Here is a 19,256-nt window from a genome sequence, read left to right as displayed (position 1 = left end):
TTTCTTTCGATTGATTGCCATCTTATATTCATTTATTTACTGTTTATATTTACGTTCACAGTACTCTTCGTATTAAAGGAGTTCTGTAATTGATAATTTGATTAAGTATACGATATTTCCTGTACGTCTCTGCAATAAAGTGTACAAAAAGAAATATGAAGCTCACGCGAAGCATCGACAGTTTTTAAAATTGCACCTTGTCGAAATATCGCATAAAAAAAAAAAAAAAAATACGTATCCGCGCAGGCGCAATCGTCAAATTCAAGCTTTCGAGAATTAGCGTGCGGTTGAAAAAATTAATTTCACAAATTTTTGCGCAAACAAGAAAAGCAAGAAAAATAATTTACGATCTTCCGTTACTCAAAAATTGGCAAATTCATCATCGGCGTACGGGTTCATCGCCAAGAATCTAAATGGCGAACAACTTTACACACCTTCGTCGTAAAAAATTCAGAAACGGAAATTAAAGTACGTGAAAAGCGATAAAATCGGGACCATAGGGGGTCTGAGGGTTAAACGCGGAAAACGGTTCGGAATTGATCCTGGCGACGCGCTTCGTGCTGGACCGCCAAGCGGTCAATGGCGCGCGGCGTGGCCGCGACCTCCCGCGCGACGCCCCCTCCCCCCGCCCCGCCATCCACCTCCATTCATCTAGACACCCCCTCCCTTAACCTCCCCCCACCCCCCTCCGCCACCCTTCCCCTTCATCTCGCTGCCGTCTCTTCCGCTGCCCGTCTACGCGCAGAGCGCCGCAGCCACGTTCCTTCACCTACCTATTAGCGGCATGCATGCACAAGCTGCAGCAGTTGCCGGTCTGCGGCAATCTTAGAACGATGAAAAATCGACAAGGACCACGGCATTGCGGCAAGGGATGAAGAAATCGTAAATGGTAATTGGGGTGGGTGGAAATTTTTCGAGAAACAACAACGATTGTTAATATTGTTGTTACTTTTTTTGCTGGTGTTATACCGTCAACGATAAACAATTCGGAAAAGAGAACGAAAAGATAGTTGATGAAAAAATCGTGGAAATGTTATTTGGAATTTAATGAAGAAAGAAAAAAAGTAAGATGCTACGAAGAAGTGAACGGGAAAAGTTATCGATTGACTTACAGTGACTACGATAATTTTATTATTTACAAGTAATCGCTGTTATTCCCGTTGTTTTCGAAATGATGGGAAATTTCGACAATGTTGAGATTTTTATACTTTGCAAAAAAATTCAGGGATCCAATCTCAACTTTGATCTTGTTCCTCAAAATGTATACAATCAGTTGTAATGAAAAGTTGAATGAAGATCGACCAGTGGAACAAATTTCGTAAAAATTGGTCCATTCGCACTCGCCACCCGCAACATGTCCGTCGTACTTACAGTACAACTAGGAATCGGGGAAAGCTGGGAACGACCCAAAGAACGGCGGCTCCGGTACCCTCTGGGTGGCCCAGGGGCCCTAGGGGCCCAACAACCACAAGAACCAAAAGCCAGACAAACGTCCCTTTACGACATATCGCGTACAATATAGGTTCAAACATATACCGTACGGTTATTACTGATGATTTGAAGAAAATAAAGGGTATATTCCGTACCACTTAAGCCCGATGCCTCACGGCAGAAAAGGTCATTTTTGCTGGTACACCCATTCAATGTGGGTTCAATTATTATTTTTGGAATTATAAAAGCGGTTAATTTCGTATAATTATCGCTGGAACAAACCTGAAATTTTGATGTTGAACCGGATATTCGAATCAAATAATATCGATTTATCAGTAAAATTGAAGACTTAGGACACTAAATTCGAAGACCAACAAAAAAAAAAAAAAAAATCGTTACGAGTTTTAACCTCATTTGCAGTCGATACGTAAAAGTTGTTTTTGATGTTAATGCACATGAAAAGACGAAACAGCAGAAGAGTCAACAATGTGTTTCTTCTACCTACGACTATATGATACGTATAAAATTTTTACAAATATCCTATTATTTTTAACGAAGGGAAAACCCCCGGAGTATTATAAAAATGGTGATTTACCCAGTCTCAGTTATCCTCTGCAGACAATTTGCAATAAAACTTTTTGGCTCGCTTTTACTTTGCAGAGGGTGGAAGGCTGGAGAAAGAGGTCCAATACGCGAGCGAGGCTCTCGGCGAGGCTGCAGCCTCGACGCATCAGCTTGTGATCCAGACCCCGAAGCACGCGGGAGCAAATATCCTACATTCGAGTGCTCTGAAGGAACATTTGACCGCCCTCAGAGCCGCGACTCAAGTCACCGTCCAGTTGTTCGATACGTAAGTTTCCTTTTTTCCCCTTTCTTGTACCGTCCTATAGTTATTTCCGTTTCGTTAGTGTCAAGACTTAATTTTTTTCAAAATGTACACCATACGTTTTACGTGATGCAATTATTAATATTATTAATATTATTATAACATCTTTTCTCCTGTTTTCTGTTCAATTTTTTTTATTTTTGTAATTTAGCGTATCATACGGATAAATTTTCGATTCTTCTTCTTTCTTTTCGCTCGACATACAGAGAGATAAGAAAGAAATTGAAGAGTATAAAGTGAAACTAAATAAAAGCAATAAAAAAAATCCCCATCCTGGTTGGCCAACAATCCAACGAGCATTCTCGAGCGTCGAGCGATGGAGTACTGAGATGCATTTTTAAAAGTTGTACACTATGCCCGTGGATGCGGATGAATCCCGAATATACAACATCTTCACCCCCTTCGAATATGTGTCGCGTATATTGCATAGAAGGTATACCTACACACCGGTAAACGTTACATAACTTTCATAATGCACTGGTGTGTGCGTATAAGTTGCCAGAAAGATCATATCTTCGTTTGTGCCATCCACACCTGTATGCATACTTAATTAGCAACAACTCCACCATAAGAATTAACGGCGTTGCTACGCTGTGCGCTCGCATTGCTCAACCCCAGAGTTCATACGGGATTTGTCTAAAGCATGAAACTTCTTTCATGTAAAGACAATAAACTGGACAAATTTGAAGAGAAAAAAAAAAAACAATCATAACTATCATAGATCATTATATGCGAAAGACATACAATTAAAATGATATATGTAGAAAAATACACTGTTGAAATTAGTTTGCGTGTTTCTAAACGCTACGATATTATAATTTTTTTTTTTTTTCTTTCTATCTCCAAGTTAGAGAGAATTAAGAATTTTGTTTGTACGGATGCGCAATTACGGAATATTGTCGAGATTATTTTTGCTATCCATATGTAATGAGCTTGAAATAATTTTCTGTACGATGAAAGCGAGAAGAAAAAAAGATAAACGACACTTCTAATCGACCTATTACCAAAAATTACTTTTCGAGGGATACTAATTGGTTCAGAAATTTGATAATTTCCAACCAAAAACCGGCTACCAGACTAAAAAAGAAAAACAGATCGCACGCAATTTATAACATGTAATAACGCATGAGATTTAGATGCGTGTAGTCTAGCCTCACGTTATATTCTTTGTTTCTAGGTCCTGGCGCCTGAAAGACATGTGCTACGCGCCGAGCGTGCCCAATTACGACATGCACTATGTCGACCAGGTATGTAATTTTATCTACGCTTATAATCGTACTACGTCGATGTGCGTAAAATTATGAAATTCTCAGCAACGAATAGACGTAAAAAAAAACAATATTTTTATTATTTGACGGATACTCTACAGGGATTTCAATGATTTCCCAAAGGATTTAAAAAATGTTTGAACAAATTGCAAAACACGATTGCAAAACGTTTCACATCAATCAAGATGATTTTTTGATCGGAGGAGCGTAAAAAAAAAAAGAAAAATTTCCAGAAAATAGTCAAAAGCCTGCCTACAAAAGTCGAGAGTAAGTTAGGTATAAGAAGAAATTTTGCGCAATTCAATGTCACATTGTCAAAACATAACGTCTCATGATACGTACGCACATTACGAGATTCATTGAACACAAAAACCTTGCCAAAGTGAATCAATAACCAAACCCGCTCGAAGTACACGCTCAACGGTTTAATCTGCACGTTCTAACCCAAACACACTGAAGCGTTCATAAAAATGTACGACATATCGTACGTATGTAGACACAAGCGGGATATCTATATAGACTGTAAATACGTCTGGGACAGACGATTTACGATCGGTATATCGTAGCCCGAAGGTACAAGACATATAGGGTATAATACGCATTATGGTGGGGTCTGTGTAAGCCCATCAAGTGGTTCGCGGCACGGCGATGAAGAGACGGGAAGAGAAGGGCATGGAAGAGAAAGGGGGCAGAGAGAGTCTGACGGCGGCAAGACGACCAGCGGACGAAGGAACGAACGAGCAGCCAGCCACTACTAAATAAGCGGCGAGGCAATTAGCCTCGCATAATGACGGGGTGCGCCTGGCTCCGTCTTCCTCGTCTTCCTCCTCGTCTTTGGCGCAGGCACCGGCCGCGGGTTCTCTTCCTGTGCCCATCTCCATCCCCATCCCCCTCGCTCCCTACCGCCACCCATCACCTCTTCAACCAATGTCCTCTTACACCGGGTCGTCGCGGCGTGTGGTCTTCTTCGGGTCGTCGGCGCGGACCCTCGTCGTTACGTACGCAAATGCGAGCGCAATAAATGCCCTTCGGGTAGTATCGCAGCCCGTTGAGCTGCTGATGCCGATGCCGATGCCGACCGATTACGTCCCGTGCTTGTATAATATTATACGAGTATAGAGTAGATTATGGTTGCGTATGTCGGTGCAATGTGCCGCAGCAGGTATACACACTCTGAGAGAATACTCGAGGATGTTACGGTACGTCCGTGCAGGTCTTCGTCAACCATCTATTTACGTCGAATACAACTTATTCGTCCAACCCGCAACCGCTACTCCAGCAGTTCTGATCGACTACGATCACTCCCACTTCGACGGCATAACGTGTATGGATGTTTTGGTCGTTGAGTGGAATTATAGAAGATCTTAAACCACCGATTTCTCGTGCTCAAATTACAAGCGGTGGACCACTGATCGGGAAAATCCGGGTAAAGTAATATGGAACGAGAAAGAATCGAGCCGTTCGTTATCCAATGGACTCGTATTGTATTGTGCGTTATTAATGGGTACGAGCAAAGTATCCTTGACGACGACGACGCGCAGCTTCGTACGGCAACCGGTATCTGCAGGAAATATGACGTTGCCCCGCGACCACAATCTGCATATCTCGCAGGCTACTGTAAAATCCGGTTGCGTGCGCGCACGCGCCCACCATCTTCAAACCTACCCATCCAATTATCTTCTACCCCTACCGGTAATCATTTTATACTTGATACTGCTGTCGGACATCGGAAAGCAAATACCTACTTGTGCTCTGAAGTATGCAGTTAATACGTTACACGCCTTCGATTTGTTCAACGAGCGGAGCGATTCGGTCAGTTTCAAGGGACTTTTTCCATTTACCAATTGTGAGGTTGGATTCATTTCATCCTTTTTCTATCCATTTAGATTTCCTTGCTTCTTTCGTTTTTCGACTCTCTGTAAAAGCAAGACATGTTTTTGTATACATTCATATCTAAATATTCTTGCCATTTTTAGGTAAATAATTTCCATTCCTTTTTTTCTACGAAGATTGTTTTTCTATTTCTGTGTTTAGTCTGGCCTGCCAACCTAGGTCTTTCTCATCTCTCTCAATTCTAAAGTAAATAACAATGAAGAAAAACCGTGTACAAGCCTGACATTCATTTGACATCCGGATAGCACAATTTATCACCTTAATTATTCCGCACTGTTCTGGAAGAGGTCAGGGCTGAGGTGGAAGGGAAAGAAGTGAAGAAGGGAGAGTGCAGACCTCTTCGAATCTCTACCGCTGTTTAAAATTCTTCCGAGAAGTAGGAAACTTAATCTGCCATAATCTTTCCTGCGCAAGTTGGGGGAAGGGGAAAGGAAAAGGGCGGGATGAGGTGTAGAAAGAGAGGACAAGAGAGGAGAAAACTATACGGAGTGATTTTGTTGCCGAAGGACTAAAGGTAGATGAGGAAGGAAGGGAGAGGGGAATATAAGGACAGAAGGCGAGGCGAAGTAGGGCGCAAGGTTCGTCCTATTCTAAGAAAGCTCGTTTCTCCGCGATCCTCTATACAAGTATATTATACCTAACCGCGTGTTAGTTTCTGCCTCCTCAACTATAAACGGACCCTGCGCAAGAGAGGAGGCGAGGTCGCCTTGGGATTTAAAGAGAGAGAGAGACAGAGGAAATATTTTTCGCAATTTCTGTAACCGGACCCAACAATTCAACCGGCTTCTTGAATTTTTCAGATATTCGAGAACATCATACCGTGCGCGATAATCACGCCCTTGGACTGTTTTTGGGAAGGTAGCAAACTCCTTGGTCCCGAGTATCCAGTTCACATACCGTAAGTATTTTTTTTTTTTTTTTCTTCGTACGTTGAGAATTAAATTTAAACTTGAATTTGAGTTGTGAAAAAGAACGTTGCGAGTGAACGAATGATCCGAACAAAGACGTTTGAATTAAACGAATAAATTATACTGTATATGGAGTGAAATTAAATGTGATTCCTTCTTGAGAAATTCTAACAAGTGAATTGCAAGGATCGAACTCACACGTAACTTGGCATTTGAACAGGCACAGTAAAACCGGGGTTCAATGGACGAATTTAAACCCCACCGAGATGCTGGAACAGATGAAAAAACTTCCGTTCGTATTCTCCTTCAAGACTCTCGAGGACTACATGAAACGGTCAGGGATAACGAACGGGTACCAGAGCAAACCGTGTCTCGACCCCACGGACAAGGACTGTCCCGAAACTGCCCCGAACAAAAAGTCACAACAGGTAGGTTTAACCCTGATATTTATAAAAAGGTCCCGATCACCGTTGAGATGTAAATGTATTTAACAGCCTTATCAGTTTATAGTTGCGAAGCGACGATTCTCCCTCTCTCGTCGGACTGATTAATTTACAGTTCTGATCAATTATTCCGACGAAGAGCTAAGCGCGGAAGATAACCGCCGGGGAATACTTAACTTACATTTATACCGACCCGAAATACGTATCTGACGACGTCTGTAGAATTTTAAACGACCCGCTTTATATTCCTAACCGATAACCAAACTTGTCGGAGCTGCTGTCCCGAAGAGGAGGAAATCAATCGATGATACTTAAACACTACGGCCATACTCTGCACGTTGTTCATCTGTCGAATGACGTGGGTACGTGTGTACAATTTATACGTCGAAGATAATCAGTCGTTGGCGTCATCTTAAGAATTTAACTCAATTCATTTTATACGCCTGTGCTCATATGACGCGATTTTTCACCCATAGAAAAAAAACCCGCTCATTTTGTGTTGGGAGAAAATTTAAACTCCGTAAATCTGTCGACACGTCTTTATATGATCATTCGGAAGAAAGATTTCTTACCATTTTATATAGCTTTATAGTTTCCATAGGATCTAATATTCGAATTGTGTGAAATAAACTAGTATGAAGATGTTTGCGCGAATCTCAAGTATCTGACAATTGTTTGCCTAAGATTCATTAATCGTTTGTCAATAAAATAGAAAATAATTATGCAACAACGAATTTAATTATTAATTATACAACGTCACAGACCATTGACATTAAAAAAGGGCACGTACAATAATACTTAATATCTGTAAATTCCCGCTAACAATTCAAATCGCTTATTCTTTGCATACGAAATTTCTCTTCTAGTTTGAGAAAAAAAAAAAAAACAAGATATCCCAGCGAGAAATGACAATTCAATGTTCTATCGCGTTCGCAATCCTTCTTCACCTTCGGTACTTTCGAGTCCGATCGGTTCTTCGATGATGCGACTACGTTTGTTGTAAAGAAGAAAGAAAAAAAGAAAAAGAAGTACAAAACAATCATACAAGATAAAAGAAGATTCATTCATTAGCCGACTCCGTAACGTGAAGCAACAACGACGTTTATGCATTATACATACCGCATGCGCATACGGCGGCGGGATTTTCGGTTGATATTTCCTTCGGTCCGTCAGCGGTGATCAGGCAATGCGTATGCGAGGTTGCGTGTGAGGAGCCGAGCATGCACCGGGGAGAACGATAAAATAACATTACGCCGACAGACGCGCGTCATACCACTTACCGCCTATTGTTGCTACAATGATACCTGGGCCCGGCCACCAACACCAGGGCCCATCGGCGACCGTCTCTTCGACGGACGGTAAATGCCGTCGATATTCCGCATGCAGCCCGTGAATGCCTCGGCAATCTGCTCCGGTGGTCCCGCACCGGGCGTCGTTCATTGTTGCGCTTTTGTCGTACATGCACCTCCGCCTCTGATCTATTGGTTATGTATTTATTTCTTTTATGTGTATTACGTGATGGCGATTCTCAGGTGTGCCGGGTGAATTTTAGAATATAAATCATTTCTTGGGAATTAATTATATACGTACGCAATATAATACTTTCCTGCGCAAGGAATTGTACATGCATACGTATGTAAGTGTGACTTTTTAACACCTTCCTTTTCAATTCGAACAACAAATTCTACAACCTTTTTCCAAAGATGTTTTAGACCGTTTCTTTGTTTTCGGGCCGTACAGTTTTGATAGGATTTTTTTTTTTTTTAATGTTTGCGGTTTGCGTTTACTAACGCTATGCAAAGTTTTTTATACCGAGACTAAAATTTGTTTTAAATGACGGTTCCCAAAATTTTTACATTAGAAAACGGAGATGACGGGTATTTGAAGAATATTTACAAAATTGGCCAAGGTACGCGTTTCAAAATTTAACGATGGGTCATTTTTTTACAATCTCAAATCGGTTACTTGAAGGGTTGAAAGAGAAGCGTCAAGTGTTGAAAAAATGTTCCGATCGAATCGAAGATTCTTAAGTAAACGGTCTAAATTTTATGCGAGATTAGATTTAGTCGCAGGTCGTGTACGGTAACACGGAAAGCAGTTAATTTTTTATTTGCTGAGAGTTTGAATAAATGTATGGACGAAGAATTTTCCTACCCTGGACTAAAAAAAAAAAAAAATACAAGTTTCTATCAAATTTGAATCAGCCTGTACACCTCGAAGCATACGGGGACCGCGGAACTGTCAGGGTTTGGGTTAATACCCAATTCATTTGGCATGTTTTTCTTCCACGTGAAGTGTTAATCCTCTCGTCTTAGCAGCGAAGCGACATGCAAGGAGCCCGGAGATGAAAAGAGAATACAGAGAGAAAGAGAGAAGGGTGAAAGTATACCTAGTCTGCAGACGGGGCCCAGCGAGGCGGTCAGAAAACGTGACGCGGCATTCCTTAACAGTTCAGCAGTGCAGCAGCGGTTCTTTAAAACCGACCAACACACTGCAGGCCCATTCTTGTACTTACGTTACGCAAAGATAGCTGCTGCTCGTTGTATCATCTTTGGGGTTCAATTAAATTTTTTTTTTTTTTTTTTTCCAATTTCATGCGATACCCATTCGATTTTAAGATTGTTCAAAAAACGCGGCCAAAAATAAAGATGTAAAAATTTCATCTAAACAGTTATAAAAATCGCGAGAGCCAAGTTCAACCTATACATAGATACCGGGACATTTGTACACGTATAATCGCATCGGCGTTTCGCGCACACTGCGGTTATTGGTACCCGTCCTCTCACCCGCGAAGGTCGTGCAAGAAAAGCCCGCGCGCACACACACATCCACATATAATACAGATATAATTTCGACATAGAAGCGATCGCGCTACGAACACGTAAACGTGCACGAGTCGCGGTTTATTTGCGTATATAATCCACGACGGTGTTTTTCTTATTATTTCCCATTTTGTTTTTCTCTTTTTAAATTCTCTCTCCTCTTTTTATCCATTTCGTTTGTTTTTCACTTCAACACATTTTTCGCGAGTATATACACAGCAAAGCATAGGTGTTATAACACAACTGGTATTCGAGGTTAACGGACGAATGCATGCCTATGCCAATGTACACACGATATACACACATATAATATTGTACGTATACGCGCAGTGTTTGGTAAAGCTTTAATTCGTTTACATACGTGTACCCGATACATCCGTCGTGTCCGTACATAACTTGCGTACAATGTTTATAATCATGTGTGCCGTTGCCGTTGCGCGGCAATACGATTACGCATGTATCTCTACGCGTTGCATACACACACACACATATATATATATACCTACGTACATACACCTACGTTATGCGGAGAGACTGTGAGGAAAAGAAAAAGAGATTGCGACGGGCCGTTGAGGGTGAGGGGAGGGGAGGGGAGGGATATGGGGTGAGGAGGGGGGGGGGGGGGATGACGGAGGCCCACCGCGTACGATAATCACGGTGGGATAATCGTGGGTGGCCCCGGCCCCAACCTCGGCATGCGGGTGTCGCGTGTAAGTGTGCGTGTGCGGGCGCTCACTCGGGCATCTCTTCCGTTCCGACCGGGAGACGCCGCAACGCAACGCGGTGATCTCGCGTCTTGCGTTTTGCGGCTTGCGTCTTGCGGCATGCGTCTTGTTTCTCGCGACGAGACGGAGGTTGTAATATGCTGGCTCCGATCTCGACGGAGGGAGTATGCAAGGTCAAAAGTAGCCTCGCGGTACTTTATTACGTGCGCATGGGGTAGGTACATTTTACCCATACAGTTCTAAGAATGTGCGTTTATAAGTTCATGTATAGAATGAAGGCATAGCTTTGGTATGTGTTAGGTATACATACGCGATCTGTGTATAACAATGTTCGAACAGATAAAGGGTGGCTCGAAAAATAACGAGATATTTCAGGTAAAGTTGCAAAGTTGGAAACGTGATGGAACGTGATTTTTTATTTTTATCTTTCTTGAAATCCTTGTTTCGAAAATTTGGAATTTGCGGAATATCAGTAGATTGTAGCAAGTTTGCTGTTTTTTTTTTTTTTCTCTACAAGAATATATCGCTACGTTAACGTTGCAAAGTCAATAAATTTGTATTATTTATTTTCATACGGACACTATACCGATGCAAACTTGGGTAGATTGGTTTCTAAGGGAAGGATTAATAATATCATCGTCTCGTATTTTCTCAAGCGGACAAAACACTATCCGCAATTTACGGATGAAATCGGCACTCCGTAATTTACGTGAAATAGTGACAAGATGGTAACTTATCCTGCCTAGAAATTGCATTAACGTATTTGAGTTTAGAAGTAGAATCAGTTTCTGCTCTTTTTGTTTTTACGAGTGTTGACAAAAGTTAGAATAAAGGTAATATTCATTATCTTGTGCTTACGAGGTAACGCAATTTCTGGAAACTTATAAGCAGAAAGTATTTAAAGAAATGCACACCGTGCGCTGTCGAAAACGAGTTTCAAGATAAAGATCGATCTTTTTGGAAGAACAGAAATTAATATGGATCGTTCGATAATAGAGCGAAAACTTATACGGATTCGCCGAATTGGTCCCGGATATTTGCGCGTGCGGATTCGCATTTCCACAAATATGAATCTAGTGAAAATTTGTTGAATCGAGGGTACCTAATATTATCATCCCGTCCGATCCGTCCGACGAGAAATGGACCATGTAGGTATATGTATATAACGGGCCCATAAAAGCGCGCTGTGAGGTCTCTTCCCTCTCCGGTTCTCTCCCCATTCCATGGCTTACCTCCGCGACCACCGCAGTCGCCGTTTCGTCATTTTCACGGACCCAACCCGACCCAACTATACCTGTATATTACCCTCCTATACCTGATATACGAATCGGTAGGTAATATAGCTACCTATATAGTCCTCGAAAGTTTATTATGAGGTTCTCAATTCCGCCGTTAAAACATCACATTATACCTATATAGCCAGGGTATAATATAAGCACACCGGCGAGAGTGACACTTACGACCAATTGGATTGCTGCATAAATCATGAAACAGTTTTCTTAATAAGATGTGACATGAATTCCTTAATGAACCGCCCTTTGTTTACTAATGAAAACGTTTATCGCCTTTAATCCTCTTTCGGAATAGAATTCTGATAGTATGTTAACCCAAAGAAGCTTCGCACACCTTTGCTGCCCAAATTTAACCGATAACTCACAACCCGTTTCGCAAAAATAAAGATCGATTTTTCATCAGCCACCAGACGTAGGAGCAGAGCTGACCGGAGGCTGTTACGGATTTGCAGCGAAGTACATGCACTGGCCAGAGGAGCTCGTAGTCGGGGGAGCAAAGCACAATAAGACTGGTCACCTTACGCGGGCCGCAGCACTGCAGACCGTCGTTCAGCTAATGGGAGAGCGGGAACTCTACGAGTTTTGGGTGAACACGTACAAAGTTCATCACATCGATTGGTCCCAGGAGAAGGCGTCTATCGTTCTCGATACCTGGCAGCGGGCGTTCAGCAACGAAATAAAGAAACAACTGAAGGGAAACGGAAGCGCGCCTTACAACCTCTACGCCTTTAGCACAACCACGATGAACGACATTCTTGGAAAGTACAGCGAGATATCGGTCGTGAAAATCGTCATCGGGTGCGCGCTAATGGTGAGTTCTCTTCTACCATCTCCACGTGGAGTAACTCCGACGTCAACGAAACCAAACGATGAGTGATCCTTATACCTTGTTCCAAAATTTTCACAGGTCCTCTACGCGGGATTGGCTCTCCTGAGGTGGAACGACCCTGTGCGCTCACAATCGGGGGTTGGAATCGCGGGTGTGATGCTGGTGTGCGCGGCGGTCGCAGCGGGTCTGGGTTTCTGCGCGCTCTTGGGCATCCCATTCAACGCGGCGACGACGCAGATCGTGCCTTTCTTGGCGCTGGGTCTTGGTGTTCACGACATGTTCCTGCTGACCCATACCTACGCGGAGTTGTCGGTTAACGAGGTGCGGAGCGGAGAACAGACGGGAATGGTGCTGAAACGTACGGGGTTGTCTGTACTCCTGACGGGGCTGAGCAACGTCTCGGCATTTTTCGCCGCGGCGATGATCCCCGTACCGGCCCTGAGGGTCTTCTCTCTGCAGGCCGCGATCCTGATCCTCTTCAACCTCGCCGCGATGCTGCTGATTTTCCCGGCGATGGTGAGCCTCGATCTTCGCCGGCGTCGATCCGGCCGCTCCGACATTTTCTGCTGTTGTCTTCCGGCCCTGAAAAGGCCCACGGTTTACTCCCCAGGCAGTGCAGGCTGCAGGGGCAACGGTTGCGGAACCGCGAAGCAGACCGTGACGCGGGCGATTCCGCCCGAGCGCCGGGAGACCTGCACGCAAATACTGAGCCCGAGGAGCCACAGGAACGAGGCGTGGATCGGCGGCGACGTCAAAGGGGACGCCGAGAAGCAGCCCACCGAGGACGACTCGCTGACCGGCTGCTCAAAGGACGACTGCCTCGGATTTGGCCTCTCGCAGCTCGCCGCCCGGCATTACGCACCTTTCGTAACCCGTCCGACGACCAAGGTCTTCGGGATGATGCTCTTCGCTGGTATTCTGGCCGGCAGCGCTTGGCAGGCGACGAGGGTCAACGATGGACTCGAGCTGACCGACCTCGTCCCCCAAAATTCGGACGAGCACGGCTTCCTCGCCGCCCAAGCGAAGCACTTCGGATTTTACAACATGTACGCGGTGACCGGACGCGACTTTGAGTACCCGAATAATCAGCGCCTCCTCTACGAGTACCACGATGCCTTCATGCGTGTCAAGAATGTCATCAAGAACGACGACGGTGGACTCCCGGAGTTCTGGCTCGGCCTTTTCAGGGACTGGTTAAAGGGACTTCAGGCGGCGTTCGACCGCGACTACAGCCGAGGTTGCGTCGTTCAGGAGGAGTGGTTCAAGAACGCGAGCGACGACGCAATCCTGGCGTATAAGTTGATGGTGCAAACCGGCCACGTTGACAACCCGATCGACAAGACGCTCATCAATCAAACGCGACTCGTCGACTCTGACGGTATTATAAATCCTAGGGCTTTTTACAACTACCTCAGCGCCTGGGCGTCGAATGACGCCTTTGCCTACGGCGCTTCTCAGGCTAACTTGAGACCGGAACCCAGGCAGTGGTTCTACACAAACGACCCCGAGCTCAAGATACCAAAGAGCATGCCTCTCACCTACGCCCAGATGCCTTTTTACCTTCACAAACTCACGGACACCGATCAGATCACCGAGCTCATCGGCAGTGTTCGCGAACTCTGCAGAAAATTCGAGGAACGTGGTCTTCCTAATTTTCCCTCCGGGATTCCATTTCTTTATTGGGAACAGTACATGGGCCTGAGAGGATGTCTCGGTATAGCGCTTCTCGCTGCCCTCGGCGCTTCCGTTGCCGTAGTTGGAGTTCTTCTTCTCAATCTATGGGCCGCTCTTCTCGTCGGCACCTCGTTGGCTGGGGTTGTTTTACAGCTACTTGGGATCATGGGACTTTGCGGTATAAAACTAAGCGCCGTTCCCGCTGTTTTACTCGTCGTGAGCGTCGGTATCGCCGTACACTTCACCGTTCACATATGTCTGGTAAGAATGATTTTCTTTCTTTATCCAAAACGCGATTCGTTTGTCGTAAGGTCACATGAACTTGACCTTCTCATTTTCAATACTGGAATTAAAGGCTGAATGCAATTTCATATTTCTTGAAACCCGAATCAGTTCCAACGAGTTTCGCTGCTTCAAAGTTAAACCTTTATTTTCACTTTTTGCAGAGTTTCGTTACGAGCATCGGCAGCAGGGACAGACGAGTCAGACTGGCCTTGGAACACATGTATGCTCCAGTGGTGCACGGTGCTCTCACGACGCTATTGGCGGTAATGATGCTCGGACTGTCTGAGTTTGACTTCATAGTGCGGTACTTTTTCCTGGTACTGGTCAGCCTCATTGGTATCGGGCTCGTGAACGGACTCTTCTTCTTCCCCATACTCCTTTCCCTGGTTGGTCCATCGCCGGAAGTCATACCCAACGATCATCCTGACAGAATATCGACACCCACGCCCCCAGCATCCCCCATTGTCAGGCGGACCAAGCCCCCGGCGCCGCCTAAACGACCCCACAAGAGCGAGAGCAATAGGCTGCACGCCGAGCCTTCGCTGACCACAATCACCGAGGAACCAAATTCATGGCACAGTACTCAGGAATCGTGCATCATTGTTCAGCCAGAGCTCAAAGTCGAGACGACTTCGACGTGCGGCAATCAGGTACGGTTTGAATATCAATTTTTAACCTCGTGACGCAGAAAGCCGATTAGCTGCAATCGGAAATCAATTGCGAAAGCTCGTAAAATGATGCGTCAGTCAAAAAAGAGAACCAGTGGTTGATAAATTTGGAATACACTATTTTTAATCTTTCTACTTTTTATTTTAACTAGAAAATTATAAGCTGATTTGAATACCTCCTAGAAAATACCCTTGAAAGCACAGGAGTGAAAAGTAGAGATACAGATTTTGCAGTGTTGTGCGGTGAAGATTATTTCAAGGAAATAATTTTCAAGCCTTTGCCCTTCATTTAAGCACGCCAGCGGAACGAAGAATCTTAACGCATGCCTAACACGTGTGAATTTTCCTTTTTATTTGACTAACAGAACTGTGGTGGATCCGACACGAGTGGTTCTAGTCGAACGTCTCCAGTACCTTCGGCTTCTCACATCACAACTAAGGTGACAGCTACAGCTAACATAAAGGTCGAAGTCCACACGCCGTTGTCCAGTAAGTGTAATAACCCTGATTTGTGTTAATTTCGCTTATTTGAATCCGCTTTTGAGTTATCCCCTCGCTTTTCAGCCCGTATTCTATAGCAAGTGACGATTTTTTTTCTATAAAATTTTAGGTGGAGTGGACCGTGGTGAGAAATGCAGACACGGCGGTGTCGCGAGCAGCAGGCGGAGTTCGCGTTGCAGCACGAACGTTAACGGGGGGGAATCTTCCGGTTCTGAACCAGATTCTGACTCAAATGCGAACCCGACGAACACGTACAAACACTGACAAGTACCGGGACAATCGGCAACTGCTGATAAAGTACAGAGCGGAACGAAAACCTACACAAGGCTGACTAGGCTAGTTTCAACTTTTTCCTTCTCCCTGTTCCTCTTTAATACTTAATTTTCATTACAGTTTTTTAGGTCGTTTTTTTTTATTCCTTCTTCTTACCGATTAACGATCAACTTTTACTACCGTTAAGAATACGAGAACAAGTTAAACGTACCAGAATTGTATGTATAAAGTTGTCATCAAAATACACAATAGTTGTACTGTTTTGATATAAAGAAATTAAGTGATGACAGTTTGTAATTTAGACGGCGGTACGAATTTTCGGTGCTGTCCTCGGTGCATCTGGTACATTTAATGATCTCTCGATGCGTTAATAGGTAATTCAAAGTATTTCGATGATTCTTTTCGAGTTATAAAATGAAGAATCATGAAATGAAATCTACAAAGAGACATAAGAAAAAAAAAAGAAGATATCACGCCACTACGTATATACTTTGGTGGTGGCAAAAGAAGAACAAACGTGTGTGTGCTTTTCTGCGTTTCGTACCGTGTGGATACGTGGATGCGTGCGGTTTGAGTGAAAAAAGTGTGCATGATAGAGAAAGAGAGAAGGACTAACTATGCTGTTAATTATAAGCTTGAGATTCCGTTGTTGACATTGCAGAGTATTGATTCTCCGTAAATTATCCAACTGGATCAAAAAAGGGGTAGAAAATTGAATTCTGTTTTATTTATTAAAAAGCTTCACGTTGTGCGACGTAATGAACAACAAAAGTGCATTGATGCATAGAATAAAATGAATTTAAGCGAAGTGAGGTGAAACTGAAACCCTATTTATTATTTATTTTAGTTTTTTCTTTTCCATATGGATAAGAGAAATATTTGTACAATGTACATGGATATTATACGGATATACGACGGCACGTGTACAATCTCTTAATCTAATAATTATTATTGTTATTAAGTACAGTGACTTGTAAAAATACTCAATTATTTATGCTACACTATACGTATTATTATTATTACTATTATTATTATTATTATCAACATTTACTTTAATTAAAAAGTCTATGGCCTAATTTAATAAAACTTACAATAATGTTAAATCAATCATACCTCTATTATTAAATTGTGTAAAAAGTTGTAACATATTTATCGCAGGTTAAAATCAAACAACCGCGTATCAATGTTTCACTCAAATCTTCCGTTGTTATTATTATCATTAATACTATTCCTATTGTTATTATCGTTACATCAATTAAAAGGGGAATTAAAAAATTGAATAACAATAATAATAATAATAATAAAATATAGTAATGATAATGGTATAGATTAGTGAGAAACGAAAATGAGGTTATATATTTTTTATTTCAAAGCAAAGTAACGCGTAGCCAGTAACGGCAGTTGTATGATGATCTTAATAACGATACCTAACCATGTTTTGTATAGGAAAGATTTAAGTGGTACGCGCTATTAGTTTTATATAAAAAGATAATAGTCAACATACCTCCCTTAAGCACTATACCTGCTCCATGACTTAATATTATTATAATGTATTGATTATGAAAAGAAAACAAAACCTAGTTATTCTTTATACGAATACCAGAGCAATTATTTCTATACTGTGTAATGCATTTTTTGTACATATTGAATAAACTAATATACTGGAAATTCCAAATTTTTCTGGTGACGTGTCACTGCTAGTAAGGTAGCAGGATACGGGGTTCAAAAAACCACAATTCGTATTAGGATTGCTGATGACTGGAAAGAGTTTATCCAGAACTCGCATGCAATCGGCATTTATCTGTGTAACCTTAGCCTATCAAAATTCAGAATTCAAAAGAGTTGGAACAGTTCCAGTCGCATCCAATACAGTTCTGTAGGTATAAGTCTTGAGTGTCGTTATTCCATGCGTAATAAGTTGAAAGGTACAGTCAAACGCACAGGTGTTGATAACATTCAGCGTGAGGTTCTCTAATTTTACTGGCTTGCAAATCAAACCGTTTGACAGTAATGGAATAATTACAAGCCTAAAATCTTTTATAGTCTCATTTAGGCCACTTATTCATCGTTCAACTCTCTTCAACGTTGTCAACAGCGTTGTTTGTGGATATAATGAACGATACATTCCCATTTATCGCTTTTAAACGCTACGAAAGGAACTAACGGTTGTTTAAACAATTTCTTAGGTCGGAACTCTGTTTTAGAAGTTCATTATTGCCGCAATTTTGTTTCCAAATGAAGAAGAAACTGTAGGTATTTTCAAAAACTCTCAAATTTCACTGAAAGAACTTTTCATTTCAGAATTTGGTGTGCAACCGCTAATTAACATTATATCAGTTTCTGCAAAACCCTGTTTCAGGTAATTTCAGGATCCGAACTGTGATCCATATCTATCAGGAACTGCAGAACTATGTTGGATGAGACCGAAACTGATTCAACTTTCTTGAATTCTGGATTTTCATATGCCACGTTCACACAGGTTCGGCATTTGCTGTCTTATAATTTGGAGAATGCGATCAAAAAAGTAACAATGATTCGAAAAATATCCGTATGCGAATACCTAGGAAAGATACACGATTCTATCCTATTTCTCAGCATTCGACACGGAAGTAAAACAGTAATTACCTGTGTGTATTGTGTGTAAGTAATAATGACGTCTGATTCTGGCAGTTGGGATTTGAACGGAATACACAGCCAACTTCACAGCTTAACGTATCACAAGTATGAATAGACGACACACTAATTTAAGCGCACTTCTTTCGCACACAAAAACATTATAAATAATCATATCCGACACAAAAAAAATTCGTTGGCGGAAACGTCGCGCGGTTAACATGACTCTGAAGCTAGCCGCCGATTCGCAGAATATTTGTAAACACAATATTTCTTAGGATCGAACTACTTGAATCAACAGATAGGTTATATAATGTCGGAAACGCCAAACCGCGGTCGATTGAAGGAGTTACTTTGTTTGTGAATCGGTAGGTCGGGACCGGTGACTAACTTCAGCGTGACGCCGTTAATTGCCAAGCAACACCGAGCCTGCTGCGCTTCATTTGTTTACGAAGCATCAAATCCCACCCAAAATCTGTTGAATATTTCACGTAATTTTTTTCAGAATCATACGAATATCCTTCGTACCCGAGTGAAATATTTGTTGTACGAAAAGTACGAGTCATTACATGAATAAAAACTATAATTCGAACTCGTCAATATCACGTGCGAAACCGATACTGCACAATTTCGACCGGTTGCAATGTGACGTCGATCGTTTATCTCTTTTTCGATAATTGCAATAACCAACTTATGTTATAACTTATGACGATGGCATAACGGTAGAGAACTGTTACATATCTAC

At 42.5% G+C, this 19,256-nt stretch overlaps 1 protein-coding gene across 2 annotated transcripts in view; it reads left to right on the top strand.

The window, feature by feature from the left end:
* Window positions 1–17,559, top strand: part of ptc (protein patched) — a 28,472-nt gene extending 10,913 nt beyond the window's left edge. The window contains exons 3-11 of one of the 2 annotated variants that reach the window (XM_046636873.2): window positions 2,092–2,281; window positions 3,495–3,564; window positions 6,279–6,376; window positions 6,607–6,814; window positions 12,072–12,479; window positions 12,576–14,432; window positions 14,618–15,106; window positions 15,490–15,613; window positions 15,735–17,559. In XM_046636873.2, coding sequence (XP_046492829.1) covers window positions 2,092–2,281; window positions 3,495–3,564; window positions 6,279–6,376; window positions 6,607–6,814; window positions 12,072–12,479; window positions 12,576–14,432; window positions 14,618–15,106; window positions 15,490–15,613; window positions 15,735–15,889 — 3,599 coding nt within the window. In that variant the 3' untranslated portion in view covers window positions 15,890–17,559. Of the gene's footprint in view, window positions 1–2,091; window positions 2,282–3,494; window positions 3,565–5,645; window positions 6,057–6,278; window positions 6,377–6,606; window positions 6,815–12,071; window positions 12,480–12,575; window positions 14,433–14,617; window positions 15,107–15,489; window positions 15,614–15,734 lie in introns of those variants that run through there. The other variant, XM_046636874.2, reaches the window with a different exon arrangement.
* Window positions 17,560–19,256: the final 1,697 nt, after the last annotated feature.

Source organism: Neodiprion pinetum, chromosome 1 (genome assembly GCF_021155775.2).
Source record: "Neodiprion pinetum isolate iyNeoPine1 chromosome 1, iyNeoPine1.2, whole genome shotgun sequence".
NCBI classification, from domain to species: domain Eukaryota; kingdom Metazoa; phylum Arthropoda; class Insecta; order Hymenoptera; family Diprionidae; genus Neodiprion; species Neodiprion pinetum.
Note: the sequence above shows the minus strand (reverse complement) of the source record. Positions and strands in the feature narration are given on the sequence as shown.